We start from the raw sequence: 21,886 nt of genomic DNA on the forward strand, positions 1-21,886 counted from the left end.
GAACTATTACTTAAAAATTGTATAAATATAAGAATTAAAGATAATATCTTTGATACACAGATATCTTTGAAATTATTAGACTTAAGTGGTTGTAAAATTTAAGACACAATTTATAATAGTTCTTTCAATCTTATGCCTCATAACCAATTATGTTCTAAATTAAAGTAGAATTTATATTTTGAGTTATTATTACTATTATAATATAATTTTTTATAATTATTAAGGATGATGCCTTTGATGCTTTAGTATCTTTTACATATTTAGATTTGAATGGTTGTGAGTAAGTAAAAAGAACATACAATGGCTTTGCCAATCATGTATTTTTTTTTAAATGTTTGATGAAAAAATTATAATTTTGTGAAGACTCATATCATGTTTGATGCTTTGAGAAACTTACATATTTTAAGATTTAGAGGATGCAAGATTTTAAATTATGTGCCTATGTAATTGAAGCAATTTTTTTTTTTCTTTAGAAGATTTTTTCTTAAATTTATTATTTGATGATTTATTTTGTATATTATGTTTTAGAATCATTGACATCTTTGACATAATTAGACTTAAGAAGTTTTTGGTAATTAAAAATAGTAGACATATGTTGTGGTTTTCTACATGTGCTTAAAGATTTTTTTATTTTTTATTGTATTAGTTTTTAAATATTTACTTTATATTTGGAATTTAAAATTAAATGACAATATATTCTGAAGGATGTACAAGATTTTTAAATTTATTTTAAAAAAACACTATTTTTAAAATAATAACGTATAAAAGAATAAAAAAAAAATAGTATAAAAGTTTATTGTTGTGATATTACGAAAATCTTAATTCTAATGGTAGACCTTATAAATTAATTATTTATCATAAAAAGAATTAATCTAAAAATATTATTTTTTAACTAAGTTAACATTCTAAGTGCTGCTTTTGTATTAGAACATAATAATATTCTTTTATAAAATTGGATTCATAGTAGCATCAAAAATTGTATGTGCTACCTCTTGCACTAATTGTTCCAAAACATTACCACAACAGTCAAAGTAAAAACCATAATACAATTAGAAACAAAAACACATCTATACAAATATGAAATAAAATTGAGTCACAATTGACTACAATGTATTCATTGTTAAATAATAAATTAAATTTGTATTAAAAACTATTTATTTTTATTTTCATATACACATATGCATAGACATTTTAAATCATTGATATACCATATTTGTAGAATTTTAAAATTAAACGTATCATATTCCATATTCTATTTTTATTCTTAAAAGGAAGAAAAACTAAAAAAAAAGAAAAAAAAAACTTTAAATTATCATATGATTTTATGAAGTTCGAGCAGGGGGCTTTTCAGAACGAGGGTGTGTCACGAAGGGAATGCATCCAGAAGGAACCGCGTCCAAACACTCACAACACTCTTTAAATATCCACCTTCCAATGCTTAAAATCACTGAAAAGCAATTCTTTTGCTCAAAGTTTAATTTCTCTACTTCAAAACGATCAAAACGTATTCTGAAACTCAACTAGTTTTAGCCGATAATCTCATACAATTCTCTCTTCAAACAGGGACACACATGAGCACACTCCGACCCAATTGTTCCAACTTGCCTCATGCTCGTGAAGCCCTCACTCATGGATTTGCTACATTTTCTTACTACTTCGAACTGTGAATATACCTGAATTATATGCTAGACGTCTGACAATATCAGTTGCAGAAGCCACAACACTCGGCTACGAGGAGATCAACATCGGAAGCAATTCACTCACGCTGTCTCAAAAGTGAAAGCTTTGCTTCATGTAACAAAGTTAGCATGTAACTTCAAGCATAGGATTGTGCAGTTAGACTTCGGTTGACAGGACTCAAGCAACCCATCTGCTTTCGTCGGAGTCTGCTAACTGCCAGTTGCAGCAAATGCCACAGCTTATAATGAAACAAACTTTCGAAGTAGTTAACGTGTGTCAGTTTTGTCGAGCGGTGACGGTTTGGGCCGGGCATGGTGATCAGAAAGGTCTTTGATCATTTGCCATGGTCGTGTGCTTAATTGGGTTAACCTTGTTCAGTGGTAACTCTCAATGCACTGGCCACTTGAACCCACCTGCAGTTCTTCAATGCTGCGCGGTATAGAAAAATATGTTCGACATCGGAATAGACAGTTTAGATGTATCAAACATGCTCGTGAACTGACCATCTGTGCCACCTCTAGAAGCTCAAAAGCGAGCTTCAACCATTCCAGGAAGCAATCTGAGTGAGCTTTCATGCATAGTCCATATCATCATTTCCGATAAATGTGTATACACATCCCCGAAATCGCTCACTGTTTGTGCTAATTAGTATTACCTTCGTTTTGATTTGCACAAGTGTGTGATCTCGTCGGCTACTGGCGTAGCGTTGTGATCCTTTAAGACTATTGATGCATGCGAACTTACTGAACTCATTGTGAACTCTTTAACGTCCAGAGCGCCGAAACTAACTGCAATTCTCCACACGCAACTGATTGCTTAAGACCGAGCGAACAGGTCTGGAATCTACTCGTGAAGGTTATTTAACCTGATTGAACGATTACAAATCGAAAATCCTGCTGCGCAACTGTAAGCCATCCTCGTTCTACCCTGCTCCAAAGGTGTGAACCTCCACTCCTACACATTCCCCTAAATGACAGTGGTGTGAAAGAGGCTAAAAGATGAACAGCTTAAAATGAAATTACCTCGGTTGCGAAGGCAGGAGTAAAATGCACACAGTTGGCAAGCACGGTTGCAACCCCAGGAATGATGAAGCCAACACCACAACTGTTCCGGGATCAATTGCTTGTAACCTAGCTGGTTGGACCACCACCTCGTCTCCGACGCAAGTAAAGGCAGCTTGCGCAATAGCCACTGCAACATGCACGCAGATCCTTCGAGATCACCAAGTTAGCAGTTCAGTAGAACAGAGATTCAGTATCGTACATTTGATGCAGTTTTCATCCCAGGGCGCATTACACCGCCACCGAACAGTAATCGATTATGACCCAACTGAGTGCTTATTCAACCATACGTACCGGTTGGGGACAGTGAATTACACGTGAATGTCCGAGGTAGAAGTATTTAAGAGTTCTATATCGCTTCTCTCATCGCACATTCGCCCTCTCATATTACACCCCATGCTTTCTTCACAGAAGAGAATGATGTGAGTAGTTCATAACTGGGAGCAAACTCATTAAGAGCAGCTCAAAACCACACAAATTATTGATATAGTATGCTCCAGGAAGAATCTCACGGTGACCATAAAACTCAGACACAGACCCCATCCAGGTCGAGTAATTCTGGGTAATATGGGTTCGGATCAAGAATAATTTGTGGTGTCCGCTTTCGCTACTCCTGGAACGTAGAACTCAGAATGCAGAGTCAAGTTTCAGATTCGTGAAGCGCAGATTTGTCACACCTCACAAGCCGTAAGGCTGAAGCCTCCAATGACTAGCTTCCACTTCAGCTGGCTCACCACAGGTGGAAGCGAGGTCCAACAAAGCTGCCGGACGAAATTTTACCGTCACACAGACTGAAATTAACCTTCGCTGCAGCATACTATGCTGATTGATGTGGGTCCAGCCGAGAGAAGTTCGGAGTTGCGTGTGTGAGGCTTGCGGCTGAAAATTTCTTCCATCTTCGTATGTCGAGTGTCCGTTGAGGAGGACGAGAGAGTGAGAGAAAGCGAGAGAGATCAGAGTCACACTCGACAATCTTCGGAGTCTGCGCAGCGTTATTTAGGTTGTCTCTTCCCTCTGTGGCAGTCTGGTTAGAGTTGTTGATTCTTCCTAGTTTAGGTGTATTTATGAGGTCTGGTCCCATTTTACCTCCATCCTTGTGAACAATGGATGGGAGAAACTCACCCTGGCACTCTCGTTTGTCAAGCCTGAATCAGTTCATGATGCACCACAGCTGATAGAAAAGTAGACAACCAAACACAGGACATTGTTTTTTCATACCAGATCGACTTTCAAAAACTGCTTATCAACACTGTCGTCAGAGGGAATATCTGTAAAAATGCAACTCTAAAAGTATCCAGCTTGACTGAGATAATCTTTTGCACCAATTTCTGCGTAACTTCTGTTTAAGCTTCTCGTTCGATAAATCCTCCACCTTCTCGATCAAGAACAGATTGAATATTTGGAGAAGATTGATGTGCATTTTTCTTTAAAAGCTTCACAAGACACCAGTCCAACCAATTCTGTTCCATCCCACGCGTGGTGCTTGTAAGTTGCAGGCAAATGCATGAGACTGAACTGTCTTGATCCAAATAGACAGTGGGTAGAAAAAGATAAACCTACATCTGAAACAGGTTTAATGTTTCCTTGAGATCACTATCATATGAACAAACCGTCTCCTAAATGAATTATCCTGAATCCGTGAAAAGACGAATAAACACGTAATTAGAGAAGAAAAACAACTGGTGATAATGTATCCGAACCCCCATGGGTTTAGTCTGACAGATGCATAACCCAGCCTGGATCAGAAGTGGGGTCAGGACACTTTTGTCGCGAATCAGAGTTCTTCAACACAGAACTTTGCGTCTCCATGTGTATGCGAAGGCTCGCAAATTGTGCTGAAGTACAGGCTGACACACTTCACATTAAAAAAATGCAATTAATTGTTGCGAGGGAATGAGTTGCCTGGGAAAGCACAGCCGATTGGAGCCTGTTGACCATCACGCAACATGAGACGGTATCACACAGGACTTCCAGATGTGCGAGCTATCAGCTTCATAAGTTAAAAGGATCAAGGTGTTGTCCTCAGAGTCTAAAACAAGCACAAGACATCAATAGGGTTGTTGTATGTTCTGAAACTGCTCGACACGGAGGTCAGATCTACAGGGTGATTAATTGGCTTTGGTGACACTCTAGGGTTCAGGCATTGGCGGTACCAGTGCCTACGGCACGATCTCAACCAATGAGATGCACAGGCTTGTGACATCTGTGGCTTTTGAAGCAAGAGGAATTGGGAAAAGCCCTGAAGTCCTAACTGTACTAGGAGGAAAGGCATTCTGTCGGAGGACGTTTGTATTGAACGTCCACCTTTTGGATGAGCAAGGAAGTTTGGTGTCTCGCGACATGAGCATCGTCGCTTCAGTGGCTTAAGCTTATGACCACAGCCCAGTGGTCCGTGATGACAAGCCGTTTCTGGCAGAGCCACCACTGTTCACGACGTTCAAAGGGGTTGAGTTTCCAGCTCACGACAGGCCCACGTGTATGATCTCCGGACGTGCTTCCTTCAAGCTGGCCATCTCTCTCCTTTCCTCAAAATGCGACAACAGGTTGTTTTGCATCTGCTTCATCCCACAAGCACCCCAAGATGCAAGCCTAGTCTGCCAACCTTGCTACTCAAAACCTATTCGAAGCATCTCACGGAAGAGGACACAAGTGACATCCATGTCCATGGGTCCTTCATTAAACGGCAACAATGAAGGAAGTTCTGCTGTTGTTTCACCATCCTCCATGCTTCGAACTACTGGAAACCTTGAATACAGTCACCAAAATCAACCTCCCCAGCATCAAGTAGTGACAATGAGGCAACCACCACTCCAGGAAGAATCCAACAACTTCAGAACTCGTCCCGATCAAGTTCCGTCACCAGCATGCACTATCTGTCTCCCAATACCCAGGGGCAGAACCAAGGAATTGAAAGGCAAGGACATCCTGCATTAATACTTTATAACTCACCAGGTCAGAGAATTACTAGCAACCTCAGAAACCACATCACGACCATAGACAGGTTTGCGAGTGAGAATGATCACTACAGTGGTAACGGCTCGACATCACTTTCTTGGACACAGCTAAGCTCTTTGCAACGTTCGAAGTTAGGCGTGATGCCCTTCGACAGAGGTACGTTGCCTTTGCGTCTCACTCCCGAGTCTGGTGGCCCAAGCTCTGGAGTTTTGACATCTGAAAGCTGTGTGGAGAACAAAGGCCTTAGTTCGAGGACCCAGGCTTCCCCTCTGGATGGGAGCAGGCCCATGAACAATATTCCCTCTTCGATCAATAGGCCCTTCCATCCATATGCATCTGTTGGAGCGCGTAAACTTCCCATGACGGATTTTCAACCAGGGATATCGGGCAGTCCTCCGCCATTCAAGAGACACCTTGATCAAGGTGCAACCACCAGTGAGGGTTCTACTTCCTCCCATTCAGCTCTTCTTGAGCGACTTCAGCAATTGAGATCAGCATCACCCATAGGAATTAAGAAAAAATTGGAATCGATGCTACAGGGATACTCAATGGGAACATGCGATGAGATTGATCCGAGATTTAATGGTGGTGTCGGTGAGATAACAAAATAGAGGAAAAAGAAAAATCTTTGCAATATATTGAAGTGAGCTTGCAAGAGGTGAACCGCGAACTTCAGAGAAAGAAACAGGAACTTCGGATGAAACGGAGGCGGCGCATGGAAGATGAAGCTCGACTGCATAGTATAACCTTCCAGTCTTCCTCATGGATTGAAAGTCTTAGCAGGGAATTCAACCTCTAATGTAAGGCCTGATTGAGAACATTCAATGCCAGAGGTTACAGTGTACATCCCGTTGCTCGTCAATTTGTCCTTAGAGGGCGTAAACCACAAGATGGTTAACGACCTGGTGTCAAATCTCAGGGCTAAGAGTACGAATAGCAATCGATTATTGAGTAAAAGGACAAGCACAATAACTTGTATTTACAGGGTTCAACTCAAGGTACTGACAAGCAACAGGGAGCAAATAAGTCGGTTGATTTTGACAACCAATGCTTGAAAGCTCACGTATGTAATAAAAGCATGACGGCTTGTGTGGTACTTCCCGAAACACTAACAAGAACGAATAATGAAGCATTTCAACAAAAGATGGCGAAAAGGGCAAACCGTCTTCTCAAACATTTTAAGAAAGTGAATGTAAGAAAGCTGGGGAAAAGAACATTGCGATTTGGGGCTTACATCTCTGAGGCAATTGATTCTAAGCCCAATAAGACCTCGAATCGAGCTGCAGTAAAAGACCTCCGCAGAAAAGGGGAAACTGCCTATCTTAAGTAACAGTAAAAACTGAGAATGCATCCAATAATTATCGGGTAGGCATAGAGCCACATGGCTGTACATCCTTCCAAATTACAAACAACAGAGAACCTTGCAATGAGCTACACTGTAATCGATCATTGTTTCGTTCACTGCGCCATCATTCGTCATCATACACATCTTCCTAGAATCATTCTAGGCAATATCATCCACACTCCATGGTTATCTTTTGCAAATAAGTTGTCAGTATATTACCCTCAGAACCACACGTAATTTTCCCAGTTCGAGCTCGATGGCAACTGGTCTAGCCCAAGGGGAATCACCAAACTTTAAGTGAAAGTACCTTGGACCTCCAATGAAGTGGAAAACCCACTCCTAGTGAATGTGAAGAGCTTTGTGAATGAAAAACAAGCAGCACAAAGGTATGGTGATAAATGGACTAAACATGGTTATAGAACCTATACACACAAATGTACACGAGTATTGATCTCGTTGCTTTCTATGATATTGAAACGACTAACATGGGCTTAGAAGAAATTGATCTAGCATGCTGCAGAATGCGAGAAGGACATGAGTTGAGGGAGATAGAAAATGGTGAACATAGATATTGGTACAGACAACGTTAATACTTTACTGCCTTGTACACAAGAGTTTCAAGTCCCCTCACATGCTGCATGCTCCTGAATTAATAAACAGAGTCCCACCTTGTGACGTGAAATCTATCTGGAAAAAGCGAGTTCAACATTTGGGATATCGTAAAGGACACCCGTCTTCCTGTTTGTACTAAACTCGCTTCTAAAATCCTACGAACATCATTACAAAATATTGTATGCTTACACATACACTCCCGTCCATAGAAGCAGGAAGAGGGTCCCAAAACCCTGCAATAGCATCGACACGAAGATTAAGTTAGCAAGAAAGTGAACTTTCCCTACATGAACTGGAGCATAAAAAGAACAACCTAGTTGATTATTGAAACGCGACACATGAGTATAAATAGCCAAGCCAGAGACGGGTAGCTACGATTATACTGCAGTCATGACACGATGATTCGGAAATTGTCGACCATTTTTGAAGGTGGTACAAATTCTCCACACTCAACATAAACCATAACAGAACACATGAGATTCTCGAAATTGGAAACTGTGGAAGACGTGCCAGAACTACCAAAGTGAAATTTGGGCATGGGTTTACGTACCAAGAAGACGGATGCTAATCCACCGGTAGCGAACTCATGAACCAGGCTTCGACTTAATTTGGTCGAAGTCACCTCATAGCTGCTCAGAAAAATCCATAAGTTGTTGAGTCATTCACCTTCTAACATAATTGCATACGCTCTGACACAAGTTCAGTGCTTGCCCAGTCCTCCAGCACTTTCATACATATACTTACTTGATAAATTCGGTAAACAGGAATAATAGTGAAGGAAAGTGCCGCAATCACCGATGGGCTCGAATGTGGCACAAGAAGGTATGGGTTTGCCAACAATAGGAACCTAGATGTAACATTTACATAGAATCATTAAAGCAATAAAACAACAGACTCAAAACTCAGGCAAAAATCTCATACATGAAAAAAGACGCCGTCAATAAAAGCCCGATCGTGAGCAGAAGCACAGCCAAAAGTGGATATAAGGACTCAGAAACTGGGCTGTAGATGGGAATTCCAATCTCTCCCTGCACACCCACGCTGAAAGATTACTAACTCATTCAACTGTCCCACGTACAGAAACATAGAAAGCAAACTTTGATGCAGCTCTGACACAAAAAAATTATAACACATGCACACCTAATTGTACCGCGCATTGATAATAAGAATAAAAATAAAAACAAAGGCAATGCAAGTACTTTTCGCAAGTAGGAAACTTCTAATAGGTGGTAATTCAGAGCTACTTCAAAGACATACAGCGAGCTTCGTTTGATCCTAGGAATACTCCATTTCAAGATCAGAGCTGATCCCTGCTCCCGATCACAAGGCTAAAACTCGCACACCCTAACATCCGGATCAACCCTAATCCAAGATTATACCGACAATAATAAATCGCTTCAACCCGGCCACTCGAAGAGAGGAAAGATATAGAAGAAAATCAAGTCAACCAAACAACGAATATAGTCATCGACTTCCAAAAACCAATCTGAAAACCATCAATTTCCATTGTTCCAAAACGCTCATACAAAGGAGTATTCGGTAAAGCCGCGTAAACTCCCACGACAACCATTTCAAGAGAAGAAACTTGTATAGAAACACTTACAAGTCCAACCGCCATAGCTGCCAACTGATCGACCAGGTAAGGGCTCGGCGAAGGGTGAGGAAGAACAGGCGCAATGCGTCCGCTAGTCAGCAAAAGTGAGCTTCGAGAGTTTGCACAACAACGTGCAAGTGTTTCCTCATGGAGGAAACCCACAATACTCGTCGACTGACCGGGTATTAATTAGCCTATGTACAACCGGGTACGTAGATGGATATCTTCCGGGTGTAGTATTCGGTACTCGTAAATGTATTTGTATGGTATGCAAAAACCTACGATTAGCTTGATAACAGTAGACTAATGATTCTGAAGGTGTTACTTTAAAGTTTATATTAGTTTGGTTTTAATCTAAACTTTCATGCCGGGTGACTTCATAAAAACAAACAAATAAAAACTGTATGTGCATGGATGAAATTACTGTCCTTGTAAAGACATTTAGTGCAATACAGTCTTTCTGTGTAAAAACAACTACTTACACTTGTATAATTTTGAAACTAACATATCCATCGATTATTCCTATTTTTTGTATTGGTAAGAATTCTATACTATTTAATTGGGAATCTCTAAAGTTTTTTGTGAACTAAAGCTGAATAAATCACCAAACTTTCACGTAGTTTGTTTGTCGTAAAATATTATTAAATTTAACACTTCAAACACCATTTTTGGTATCGTTTGATAAAGTAAATAACATCAAATAATTTAAACATAATACTCCAAAAATATCAACTACCTAAATATAGCTATCAATAAGAATTGCTTCTCCCTCACACTAAAAAAATTCTGGTTGAACACTTTGAAGGATAAATTCACATCTTTTGGTAAATCAATAAAAATAATTGTAGACTAACAGCACAGCCGTACACATACTTACTTTGTAATTTAATTATGATTCAAAATTGTTGGAGGAAATGCTATTTTGGATTTTCAAACCAGGAAACCTTGACTCCACCAGCATTGAATTCAACGCCAAGCTTTTCCTTTTTCCCTCAATGAAAAAAAAGTCGAAAGACGAGAAACAACAGACAAGCAAGGAGGTAGGCGAATCACTTATGTTCTACGTATAATTATACCGAAAATATTGTTTCACTTCGAACTACTGTTCCAGAAGCACCACCTAAAAGGAAAAGACGGAAAAGAAAAAGACGTAAAAGACGGAACTGAAAAGATGCAGTAAGATAAAGAAGGGTCTTCCACGGCGCCGAAAGAAGAAGGGTCAGAAAAAGACTTCCAGTGTCTAAAGCCCCGATTGGCCAGTCCACCCCAAATTTCAAAAATTGCATCGCGAGGGGGATGATGATCGCCCCGACCGGTGGTCATTGCTGTTTCTCTCTAAAATACTCCACCGACCGGTCTCCAGTGAGGTGTTCACTCTGCAGTCCATTGGTCGCTCGCTGCTTGGGGTTACTAGTGCTAGGTCTTTTGAAAAATTGGGAGTGGAAGCGAAGCACGAAGCTGGGTCGTCGTCGAGCGTGCGAGGAGCTCTGCGATCACATACGGAACGCGCATTTTCTCTCTGCTGCTTGCGATGGGGCGATCTAGATCGGTACCTGCGGTACTGGAGCCCTCCCCCAGCCTCTTTTGAGCTTGACTGGGGTCGTTTTGGCTCTGTATTGTGTCCAGGAGGGGTAATTTGTTAAGGTTTTTTTTTATAATCTATTGTGGGAGTGTTTCGTGGATTTGTGGTGATTGTTTCGTTGCCGTTGGCTGGAATTGCACGGCAGCTGCAGGAGAACGCCAGTTTTTAGTTCTTGAGAGCAGGGTTGAACAAAATGGAGGTTGATTGTTTGATTGAGGTGGTGAAGGTTGATTGAGTGTTGGTCGTTCTTTCCGGCGGGGTTAGTTGGTTGAGAGGGAGGGAGAGGGAGGGAGAGAGAGAGAGCGAGAGAGAGGGAGGGAGAGGGAGGGAGAGAGAGAGAGAGAGAGAGTGAGAGAGAGGGAGAGAAATTTGGTTACGTCAGTGTAGAGTGATTTGTAGTCATTTGAAGCTTGTAGTGTTAGGTGACGCACGAAGAAGCAAGCGAAATTCTGGTTCAGCTGTGGCCTCCTTCCGAGAAGCAAGCGCAATTTGGTAGATGTTACTATGGGCAGTAGTTTGGTGGCTTTTCCTGGCGGGCGCTCAGAGCCTTGGGGTGTGGAAGCGTAGCGCAGAATAGTACAGGATGACGCTTGAGTTTATCGCTTCGAGTTTGTATTGGCTTTGGTTGATGATTTTTGGAGAAGAAAGAGATTTTTGAGAATATGGATGCATTTTTCTCTCTGCAGTCTTTCTGATTTTTCTTAGTGCGCTGAGGCTGGCCTTGTCAGTCTCGGATTGCTTTTGATTTAACTCCGGCGACGAAACGTGGTCGGATGTGGACGTTTCCAAACCTTTTCCAATGCTCTTTCCTTGGCTTCTCAACTTCCAGTGCGAAGCACGAGTTGTAAGAGTTTACAGGATGAAGGTGACTCTCTGACTTCATCTGTAACATATTTTGCCTTGCTTCACCATGTGCCAAGACAATTAAGGCAGCATCAACCGTTTTGCTGACTGTAAGGCTCACTTGCAAGTGATGCCTGACGCTGTGTCGCGAGTAAACCTTAGCGCTTACCCTTCCCCAGTTGTTAGGAAGTAATGCAATAATTGTCTTCATCTCATAGATTGTTGCCATGAGTTCATCGATTCTCGTCGGTTTTGTCGACTCAATGCAGCCACGCGATTTTTGGTTTTAATTGTTTCATTCTTGCAACCGCCGACACTCGTGCTATTATTTGCTAGCGGATTTCTTCCTCTTCTAAAGCGTTCGACTCGAATTTCATTTTCAGTTGTGGTTCGAAACCAAGTTTGAGTTCACTTTCTGCCATCTGAAGTACTTCCTTTTCTTTTCATCTAAAAATTAAAATAATCTAAATTTAGACTGAAGATTTTTGCGAACATCTTAAGGTGATTGTTCATTTCTTTATTGATCAGTACGCGATTGATAGTTTGTGAATGATGTTCTTTCTAGTCTAATTAAATGCCTGTCGAAAGCTGTTTCTTGTACTATTGATTTAGTTTGCTTGGAATTACGTGTTTTTGCCATTGCCTGTCGTTTTCATAATTAGCAGAAGTGTAGTTCCCTAGGTTCGGTGGAGCTGACGATTTTAAGAATTTCTCAGTGACATTTCAAATTTTTATCTTACAGTATTGAATTGTAGAATGCTTTGTAACGACTTCGCTGGTGATGGCCGGACTAACAGGAGTAATATGTTGTTTGATGGATCAGGATGCTGAGGATAAGTCAGGGTCAGTAACAACTATGAATTTGGGCTCAGTGCTTATTTAATTGCATTAAAGGCAGTGCATTTCCTATATACGATAGTGTCTTTGCGGATGTAATTGGCTATCTACAGAAACCGAAACGGACGCGATCTCCTCCTTAAGTCACTTCCAATGCTTCCATTCGAAAATATTGTTGGGGCTGTGTGCATCCAATGCTTGTGAGTTGGAAGGATAAGGAAATTAGGAGACACCCAAATGGCATCGGCCAGGCGGCCAAGAACAACCTCAAAACCTACCACAAGGATTGCAGGTGGTGTAGATAGGGACGAAGATGGAATTGGAAAAAGTAAATTTAGGGTAAGGAAACAGAGCTTTCACATTCCCTGCAAGGGTGGACAATGTGATGGTTGGTTGCTGTCAATCGAATAGCTGTCATGTAACTGTGATACTCTTTGTGCAACATTTGGGTTGTAGCGGGTCTCTGTTTGGCAACAAAGCTGAACTATGTAGACAGATTAATCTTGCTGGATCCCTTTTTTTTTTTTTTTTTTTTTTTTTTTTGAGGTGTGCCTGGATTTTTGGGGACCCGAGGCTATGGGGTAAAGCATTAAGGTGTGTTGTGGTTTGCGATGCAGAAGCGAAAACTGACAGATATTCTTGGACCTCCTTGGAGTGAAGAAGATCTTGAGTTGTTCTACCAAGCCTTTCGCAAGTATGGCAAGGACTGGAAGAAGGTACCGATCAATTCTGTATGTTGTATAATGCTCACAGAAGTTGCGGAGTAAAATGCCACGGACGCATTGAAGTGTAGTTAAATCGTTTGTCATGCATTTTTGCTCATTATAATGAAACCTGGTTTAACTTAAAAGTGAGATTTCTGAAGTGTTTGTAAGTTGGGTTTCACAAATTCAACGCATTTTTCTATATCTTTTCTGCTTTATGCTTATGTTTTCTTCTGTTTACGTGCCAACTATCAGTAAATATTGTGTACCTAAGTTGATATGATTCCATGCAGAATTATTAACTACTTTGTGTTAGTTATGTTAAACAGACAATTCGTCTGTTATACTAGAAATATTGTAGACTGCGAATGAAGATATGTAGTGGATTAATCGACATTATTACCATAATCCTCATTATTTGATGTTGTTGTTGTATTCTGAGTCACAAACTTGACGATTTCAGGTGTCTGCGAGCTTACACAAAAGAACGACAGAAATGGTGGAGGCTTTATACACCACAAACAAGGTACATTTGTCCAGGAATAGCCGATGTAGGACGCTCTTTTGTTGTGGGGTTGTTTTTGTCATTAACAATTTGGGTGAGGTGACTAACATGTTTTGTGCTCTTCAGGCATATTTGTCTCTCCCAGATGGAGCTGCATCTGCTACTGGACTTAAAGCTATGATGACAGACCATTATAATCTCCTGGTGTGTAACGCTTATCTTTTGCTGAATGATTATTTGCGTTGTTGAATCATATTCATGCTTGATTCATATGTTCAAAGGTGAAACAAATTTTTTCTCCCCCGTTTTGTTTTTGTTTTTGTTTTTTTTTTTCTTTCTTTTCTTTTCTTTTTCAAAACAACTTTCTCACAACAGGTCAATAAGTGCCTCATCCCTGGGAAATATATCTACATGCTGAAACATCCCAGCGCTTGCATTAATGCTGAGAACCTATACGCAAATTGGAGCTTGTATGTATCAAAACATTAGGATCATACAGTACTGATGCAAGAATTGGTACAGGTCGAAAACCCGAGTGCAGGTGCAGAAAGTAGTGATGATTGTGTTGGTTCAGACGAGAGGTCAAATCATGTGCAGCTCTCGAAGAAAAAAGTTACCAACATAGGAATGGAAAGCAGCAGCATTCGTTCAGATGGCATTGTAGGAGCTAGTGGTTTTGGAGGTTCTTCACCCGCTAAAAGACCAAGAAGTAAGCTTCAACCTTTTAGCAGTATAATCCATGCATAAATGGAATTAGAACTGCTTCGTCTGATATTGAACTACGAATTTGTAATCGAATACATAACAGAGTCCCTCGTCAAGTTGTTCACCGCTGTGCTTGCTGGCTCAGTTGGTGTCGCCTGTTTTTTTACATTTAAGAATAATATGATTAGAGACACGATTTGAATATATTGTACAAAGCATAGTCGTACATGTTCAATCTAAGACCACAAAAATATTTTCATGAAGAATCCTTTTAAAAAAATCTCAAATTTCACCCATTACATTCATTACTAAAAATCTATTGTTAGCTGTTACGACTTAATAATATGTTAGATAGCAGATGTTTTAAAATTTTCAATGCAGTTCGGTTTTAAGAACTATTTTTCATTTATGTTTTCAGATTTGGAAAGTATCCAGTACGGTTGAGTTCACTATTTTTAGTGATTTGTATAACATAAAAAAACTAGATAATATTTCACCGTAGAGATTGAAATCAAAGTACTGTTTCAGGCAGTTTTGGTCCCAGAGACCTTTCAGTACGAAACGGTTTAACTTACTGCCTCCTGTTGAGATTAATTAACGTAATACTTATCGCATTCAGTGGTTTCTTGGAATTTGTCAAATTAATTTGGCCAATTTATGTACAATCGTGTTCATACAGCATATCGTAATCGACCAGTTGGCAAACGTACTCCTCGCTTTCAAACGAGTAACGCGTCTGAGAGAAGAATAAGAATCATCAAAGCTTCTGTCTCCAAGCTTCAAAACAGGGTCGAAGAGGATTCTGACTCTGATGTAGCAGCTGCCCGGACCCTGGTGTCAAAGCAGTCGGCTTCACCAACGGCATCAAATACTCCTTCAAGGAGGAGCCTTCGACAAACCTCATTTCAACAGAATGGTGATAAGGTACCTTTGATTTGCTATTTGTCACAGTGTCAGAATTTAGTCTGGTTTATGAATTTTGCAACGACCTCAACTTTTTATTTTGTATTCTCTAGTGTTTATTTTGTTTTCTCTAGGGTTTAGGGTTTATTTATGAAATTGATCGGACAGTCTTTTGTTCAATATATTTTAATTTACCAACTCCCTGGATTAAACATTCAATTTTTTTCTTCAGGAGTCACTGTGGAGGACAGAGTCTGATGCTTCTGTCAAGCCCACCGCTTCAACAAGCCAAGCAGATAATCAGCTGGAGGGAAGCCCTGAAAGCAAAGACTTGCAGAACGAGGGTGCTACCAAAGCAAGCAGCAGCACTCTGAGGTCTGACGCGGACAGGAAAACTCCGACAGTTGGAGATGCCAAGAGTAAACTGAAAAAACCTTTCTCTAAGAAGACTAAGTTCCAGAATTCGGATAGTAAGCATCAAACTTCCAAGTCGAGAGAGAAGAGGAAAGAAGACGTCAAGGAATTGGTGGAAGCATCTGAAAGGCAAGGGAGCGGCGCTGATGAGCCAGCAGAGGGGTCTAGTCAACCATCTTCTGCTCAGAGGAGGCGGCGTCCTGTCTCACCTCCTCCTAAGCAGAAGAAGAGAAGTCGACAGCTTTTCTCAGGAGGTATATACATATGTGCTGCCGAAGGATAGTCCAGTTTTTTCGTTCTCATATTCGTTTTCATATTCATATTAGCAGCATGCTGCAACACAAACATAACAAAGATTTCAGTATGTTTACTCAAGTAGAGTGCTTTTACGGGTTTAAGCTGTTGAAAAATTGAAACCTAATGTAAATTCGAACTCATGGCAGATAGCAACAGCGGGCTGGATGCTTTAGCGACTTTAGCGGCTTCGTCATTGGAGCTGGAAGGTCTGGAACTTGGTGAGAATTTGAATGTTGTTGCCAGTAAGTAACTTTCTTTCTTCCATAAGCTAGCATATCTTGGTTGTGTAAAGGGAAATATACACATTTCACAAGATGCTGTGGCGTGAATACTTAGTATTATGTCTTACCGTCACAAATTTGTTTTGCTTACCCTGAGTTTGGGTCGGCATTTTTTGCTTGAAAGCGTGGCACTGGAAGGTTTTCTGCCCATCTGCCGATTCCGCCAGATTCTGCTCCAATTTGTCTTGTTTTAAAGGCACTTGGTAGTTCATATTCATGAAAGAAACTACTCTTCAGATGCCGCAGCCAGTTTTGAAGACAAAACTGAGAAGGTGGAAATCAAGGGTGGGAAGCAATCTAGCCCAGAGGTTGCTAACTCAAAGCACGATTTGAAGTCCTCACAAGCTGAGGATATGCAAGATTTACACAATGGTAGTAAGGAAGAGGAAGGAGATTTAAACACAGAAGAAGAGGGAGCAGCTTCCGAAGATAGACAACCATCTACTTCACCGGCAGATTCCAGAAAGCGGAAAAGAAAGCATTCTGGTGACAAGATTTCCAAAGTAAAGCTTTTTAACATCATTAAGTTTTCAACATTCTGGTGAACATATTGATGGATCTTGATTTCGTAGATTTGTCCTTCGAACTGTACATTCCAGGAGCAGGGATTAAGACTTGGATCGTCAGCGTGTGCTTAAAATTAAGATGTGGCGTTTAAGAGGGTATGCATTGTTTATGCTTGGCTTGCAGGTTGTGGCTTCAGTCCCTGAAGGAGAAGCTTCAGCATCGCCGAATCCATGGACCAAACTAAAGAAGCTAGCAGGAACCAAGTTACTGTCTTCAAAACAGGGGCATAAGCTCCTGAAAAGGTGGTCAGAAAGTGGAGTTGCAGATGGTGCGGATTCTCCTGGTCATGGTAAGCAGATCTCTATGGAGGGAAGAGAAGATCTTTCTATAGACATTGATGAAAGTTCTCTCCCTCTGAAACTTCGGAGTAAGAAGAAAGGAGTACCGGAGAAATTGCCTACGGAAAAAACTAGTGCTCCGGTCAAGTCAAACAGTGGGTTTAATTCCCCACATCAGGAATCTGTGAGAAAAGAACAAGCTTTCTGTCCGCACACAACCCCTGAACTCGGAACAGATAGTGCCAAGGTAAGCACACTCAACATGTGGACTTAGCCTATGATGTTGCCTTTTTACTACTTTCTGCATGACATACTTGCAACTTTTAATTGATGTTTAAGGTTCCTTGCTGTGCTTGACTTCATGCAGGCCAAAATCATTCATTGCCTATGTCCCAAGGTTCGGCGATGGTGTATGTGTGAATGGTTCTACAGTGCTATTGACCTTCCTTGGTTCGCACGCAATGAATTTGTTGAGTATCTGAATCATGCTGGCCTTGGCCATGTCCCAAGGCTCACTCGCGTCGAGTGGGGCGTTATACGAGGGTAAGTTACCCTTTGTTCATATCAAAACCAATTGAAATCACAAGGTGATGATGTCTACTGAAGCTTCTTATCATGAAAATAAGGCTTAATTAGTTTTTTTTTTTTTTTTTTTTTTTTTTTTTTATCATCCTCTGTATGCAGTTCTCTCGGGAAACCCAGAAGACTCTCCAAGCGATTTCTTCAAGAAGAGAGGGAGAAGTTGGAAACTTATCGTGAGTCAGTACGCACACATTATCATGAACTTCGAAATGGACTTAGAGAAGGGTTACCTGCAGATTTAGCGCGTCCCTTGACGGTTGGGCAAAAAGTGATTGCTCGACACCCAAAGACGCGTGAAATACACGATGGAAGCATCCTTACGGTTGATCGTTCTCGCTGTCGAGTACAGTTTGATCGACCTGAACTAGGTGTGGAGCTGGTTATGGTAAGTTATTCAACGCTAGCATCATGTAGGAACCTGTCAACTCTACTCTGTTATTCGAAGAGAAAGTACATAACTAGTTACATCTATTTACTGGAGGTCACAATTAAATTGGCTGAAAGTAAGTGAGCTGTACTCTAAATGCTACTAGTTTGCGCATATTTTCATAACCATCGTCAGCTTTTGAGGTTAAGTTTAATTATCTTATTCAGTTTGAAGCCTGAAATGATTTCATGTAGCGTGCTTCGTTAGAAAGTTTCTACTTCATTTGAGATCCTTTTAACATCTTTGAATACTATAGCTCTGAATGTGTTTTAGAACAGTTCGATACTAGAGTCTGACTTCCTTGTATTACTTTCAGGATATCGATGCAATGCCAATGTATCCACTTGAGAATGTGCCTGAAGTGATGCGACGGCATTTCACATCTGTGGAAGGGATAGAGCGCACACCCGGAGATGATTCTAAACCAAGGGCGTGGAATGCTTCGGGTGGAGTTGGAGGTGTTGCTCGTGCAGCCTTGAATGAGCGCCTGGAACGTCGGGTTACCATGTTATCACAACGTTTTCTTAGCGATCTGTCTAAGCGGGCGCAGGTATGCGATTGTGCTGATTGTAGTTTCTTGCTATGTTGGTGAGACAGAAAATGTACAGTGTTAGATATCTTGCCTCATGAATATTCAATGTCTTGAAATTTGTCACCCTAAATTCGTATGTAACTTACTTTGGTTGTAGCCACTCAACTATTTTGGATGTTGTTCAATTCAAGCGGCACAAACAGCTGTCAATCATTGACTACCCAGTCTCAACCATATATATAATTGGTTTGGTTTCGGTTTTTCGTTCTCATAATGTCAATAGTGTGGATTTACGTTTTTTGTGTTGCGATTTCACATTCTTTTTCTAATCAGTAATATTGTGTGGGGCAGACGGATACCCTAGATGCTGTACGAGAGGCAAAAGAAGTTACTAACAGAGCAGTGCGTGAGGCAAAAGATGTGACTACTAAGTCAGCTGTAGCCTCTCAAAGAGTTGGTTCACACCAACCACTAGGCGGTTTTCAGGCACAAGCTATAGAAGCAGATGCACGTGCACTGGCTGAACTTGCACGTGCACTTGATAAAAAGGTATGAAGTACAGCTTCATTCCGTGTTTTTTTTAATCAAGTGATCGCTTTCGTACAGCGAACTGCTCAGGACAACCAAGTGGTTCGCGCTTGTAGTGGACAGTTTATCTGTTTCTTTTTGTCTTTCAAGTGACACCTCTTTTCCGGATGTGCACAGGAAGCTCTTGTTATGGAGTTACGACAAATGAATGGCGAGGCAAGTTGCAATTGGGAAGGATTTAAGGCTGCTGATAACTTTCAACGCCAATATGCCACAGTCGTTCTCCAGCTTAAGGAAGTCAACAAGCAGGTCCTGCAAAGTTCCTTTTTTCTACTTTTGACACGTTTGTTGGTTACTTGGTTGGAATGATAAGGTCTTTCATTGAGAAATGAAGTCTAGATTGCTAGTTTGTGCTGTTGAATTGGAGTTCTATATTCATCAACTTACATCCGTTGAAACGACATGTACATCAAATTAAATCCGCGACAGAGAGGCTTGTTTTAAAGTCGTTGTTAATGCTGAGCAGGTTACAAATGCCCTGCTTCTTTTGCGGCAAAGAAACAAGTATCATGATAATGCTGTTCTTCCCTGGCATCGTTTAAGTTCTCAGGGAATTTCAGATGTTGCAGAACCTAGTGAACCATGGGTATTAGACACAACGTGTGCCCTTGCAGAGGTGACCATTTCGGCTAGAAAGCAGGCCAGCCTTATGGTTTCTACTGCAGTGAAGGTAGGTCTCACTTGCTCTCTCAACTTGCGTTGTGTATGGGATTTGAATTCGCTGGATTGGGTCCTTCAAGTTCCGGGAGAGATATCTTATCGTGGTTCACAAACAATCTTTGTTTGTTTAATACAGGCCATGGATACTCTAAAAGCAGGAGAAGATGCCTTCCAGAAATTGGGATGTGCATTGGAGGCTATTTCTGTCCCGGGATGCGTATCAGTTCCACTCCAGTTATCTCCTTACCCTGCTCCAACGTGTGAAGTTGGTGGATCTCAGGGTGTTTCTACACCAAGTGCTCAGCCAGGTTCGCGTGTACAGTCCTCCTCGTCTTCAATCACAGAAGACAACAGTGAAGTTGATACTGGAACTGTGGCCAGCACCAGTAGGTTGTCCCCGGTCGACAAGAATGGATCTGCTCAGAGGCCAGCTGCTCTTGAGGCAGCTGCCCAGGATCTGATGCAAGATCTCAATCATGCTGCGACCCAATCAAGTGCAAGCAGGGATTGCCTGTTTCCCATGGAGCTCATAAAATCATGCATTGCTACATTGTTTATGCTACAGGTTCGTTCCTTGAAATAGTCCACTGCATGTATTGACATTTGCCTACTAGCATGAATTTGTATTCTTATTGTTTAGTGTATATTTCAAATACCAAGGCATGACAAATTCAGCTTTGAGGATTATACATCTTCTAATTGCGTTATGCTATATGGGTTGAACATGCAGACACTATCAGAGACGCCTTTTTCATCAGCCGAAGTGCAGCAAACCTTGGATTCTGCACTGAGGACTTTGCGGCCTAAATCTGCAAAGAACCACGCGATTTACAAAGAGATAGAGCAGCAGTTTGCAACTGTAAAAGCACAGATCACGACTCAGATACCTTTTCCCAATTCTGCTCCATTGTCACCTTTTGTAGATTCTATGCCTTCTGTTGCCCCTAAACCTACACCTCCTAATACCCTGTAGCGGATTTGCTCCTCAAACGCACTCGTGCATTCGATTGAGTTAGACGTTGATTGGAAGCACCCAGAGCCACACCCGGGCCCATCGGGAGTCATTAGCTTGTTATGAATTACGAATAACAAGAACTGAGATTGATTAGGTTTTGTACTCTTGGTTGTAGGACTGAATCTTCTTGAGTTAGAAATTGCTTCATAACCACACCATCAATAAAACTTCGTGTGTCAAGCACCGCAGATCCTCCTCGAATGTATTTTCTGTGCTTTTGGCAACTTCTCACGATATTAATGTGGGATGGGTGGTTATTTGTTTTTGCATTGGACCCATTTCTCAAGCTGTGATATTTATCTTTGCAATGCGCATAACGTCTGCAGCGTGAGAGTTGCTACATTCGCAACGTTTACCAGCAACTCCTTTCTTTGCAGATACCGGCACAGAAATTGTGGAAAAGAAAGCTCACATTAATTCATGGCACATGCTAGGCTCATGGTGTTTGCTTTGGCATCACCGACAACATCCTGCAACAATGACCACCACCAACCCTTAAATTACTTATAATGAACAGAGTAGAGAAAAAAACAAACAAGACCTATGCTGGCGCCTAACCAAATTTTGGAGTTCTACTCGGTGAATGTCGCGAGAAATGAGTTTAGAAAGTGTTTCATTCAAGTCATATGTGTGCGTGTGTGTGTGCTTGTGCGTGCATTTTAATGTGCAAGGCCCGTTTAAATTTTCATGTTATAAAATGATTTTTTTAATATTATTTTAAACCTTTGCATCGCTATAGAGTGCGAATTTGGCACAGTTGAGTCAATTTTTGTGTTTTAAATATTTTAAAATTATAAAATCATTGTTGGAGTTATATTTATTACAACACTCTGATGAGTTAAAATTTCAATTCTAATTGTGTGAAAATTTATATTTTATTAATCAAAACATGATTTACTTAGAAGAAATGATTCTAAAT

General features: G+C 40.8%; 3 protein-coding genes and 1 long non-coding RNA gene across 6 annotated transcripts; 1 reads left to right on the forward strand and 3 right to left on the reverse strand.

Moving 5' to 3' along the window:
- Positions 1 to 1,421: 1,421 nt before the first annotated feature.
- Positions 1,422 to 2,880, reverse strand: LOC149988166 (uncharacterized). Its single transcript, XM_090254414.1, has 2 exons — positions 2,703 to 2,880; positions 1,422 to 2,468 (listed from the first exon to the last, which is right to left on the reverse strand). The coding sequence occupies exons 1-2, from the start codon at positions 2,878 to 2,880 to the stop codon at positions 2,332 to 2,334; spliced, it is 315 nt and encodes a 104-aa protein (XP_090110540.1). The 3' UTR covers positions 1,422 to 2,331.
- On the reverse strand, positions 1,444 to 6,057 carry LOC149988167 (uncharacterized). Its single transcript, XR_016505621.1, has 2 exons — positions 5,691 to 6,057; positions 1,444 to 4,201 (listed from the first exon to the last, which is right to left on the reverse strand). It is a non-coding gene; the product is annotated as an uncharacterized LOC149988167 (long non-coding RNA).
- Positions 6,058 to 7,612: 1,555 nt separating this feature from the next.
- LOC112288389 (uncharacterized) lies at positions 7,613 to 9,373 on the reverse strand. Its single transcript, XM_024532512.3, has 4 exons — positions 9,257 to 9,373; positions 8,575 to 8,681; positions 8,204 to 8,282; positions 7,613 to 7,886 (listed from the first exon to the last, which is right to left on the reverse strand). The coding sequence occupies exons 1-4, from the start codon at positions 9,269 to 9,271 to the stop codon at positions 7,839 to 7,841; spliced, it is 249 nt and encodes an 82-aa protein (XP_024388280.1). The 5' UTR covers positions 9,272 to 9,373; the 3' UTR covers positions 7,613 to 7,838.
- A 1,294-nt stretch (positions 9,374 to 10,667) lies between these two features.
- On the forward strand, positions 10,668 to 21,168 carry LOC112288384 (protein ALWAYS EARLY 3). Of its 3 annotated transcripts, XM_090254415.1 has the most exons (20): positions 10,691 to 10,805; positions 11,535 to 11,694; positions 12,496 to 12,848; positions 13,127 to 13,225; positions 13,677 to 13,739; positions 13,845 to 13,922; positions 14,241 to 14,427; positions 15,103 to 15,347; positions 15,559 to 15,994; positions 16,184 to 16,279; positions 16,556 to 16,821; positions 17,009 to 17,410; positions 17,531 to 17,706; positions 17,848 to 18,130; positions 18,489 to 18,722; positions 19,056 to 19,253; positions 19,410 to 19,541; positions 19,759 to 19,962; positions 20,089 to 20,517; positions 20,683 to 21,168. In XM_090254415.1, the coding sequence occupies exons 3-20, from the start codon at positions 12,747 to 12,749 to the stop codon at positions 20,923 to 20,925; spliced, it is 3,873 nt and encodes a 1,290-aa protein (XP_090110541.1). In that variant the 5' UTR covers positions 10,691 to 10,805; positions 11,535 to 11,694; positions 12,496 to 12,746; the 3' UTR covers positions 20,926 to 21,168. The 3 variants fall into 3 exon arrangements, with proteins under 3 accessions (XP_024388270.1, XP_024388273.1, XP_090110541.1); XM_024532502.3 differs by lacking the exon at positions 11,535 to 11,694 and having other exon boundaries at positions 10,668 to 10,805; XM_024532505.3 differs by lacking the exon at positions 11,535 to 11,694 and having other exon boundaries at positions 10,668 to 10,805; positions 16,184 to 16,255.
- Positions 21,169 to 21,886: the final 718 nt, after the last annotated feature.

Source organism: Physcomitrium patens, chromosome 11 (assembly GCF_059467195.1).
Source record: "Physcomitrium patens ecotype Gransden chromosome 11, ASM5946719v1, whole genome shotgun sequence".
NCBI lineage: Eukaryota > Viridiplantae > Streptophyta > Bryopsida > Funariales > Funariaceae > Physcomitrium > Physcomitrium patens.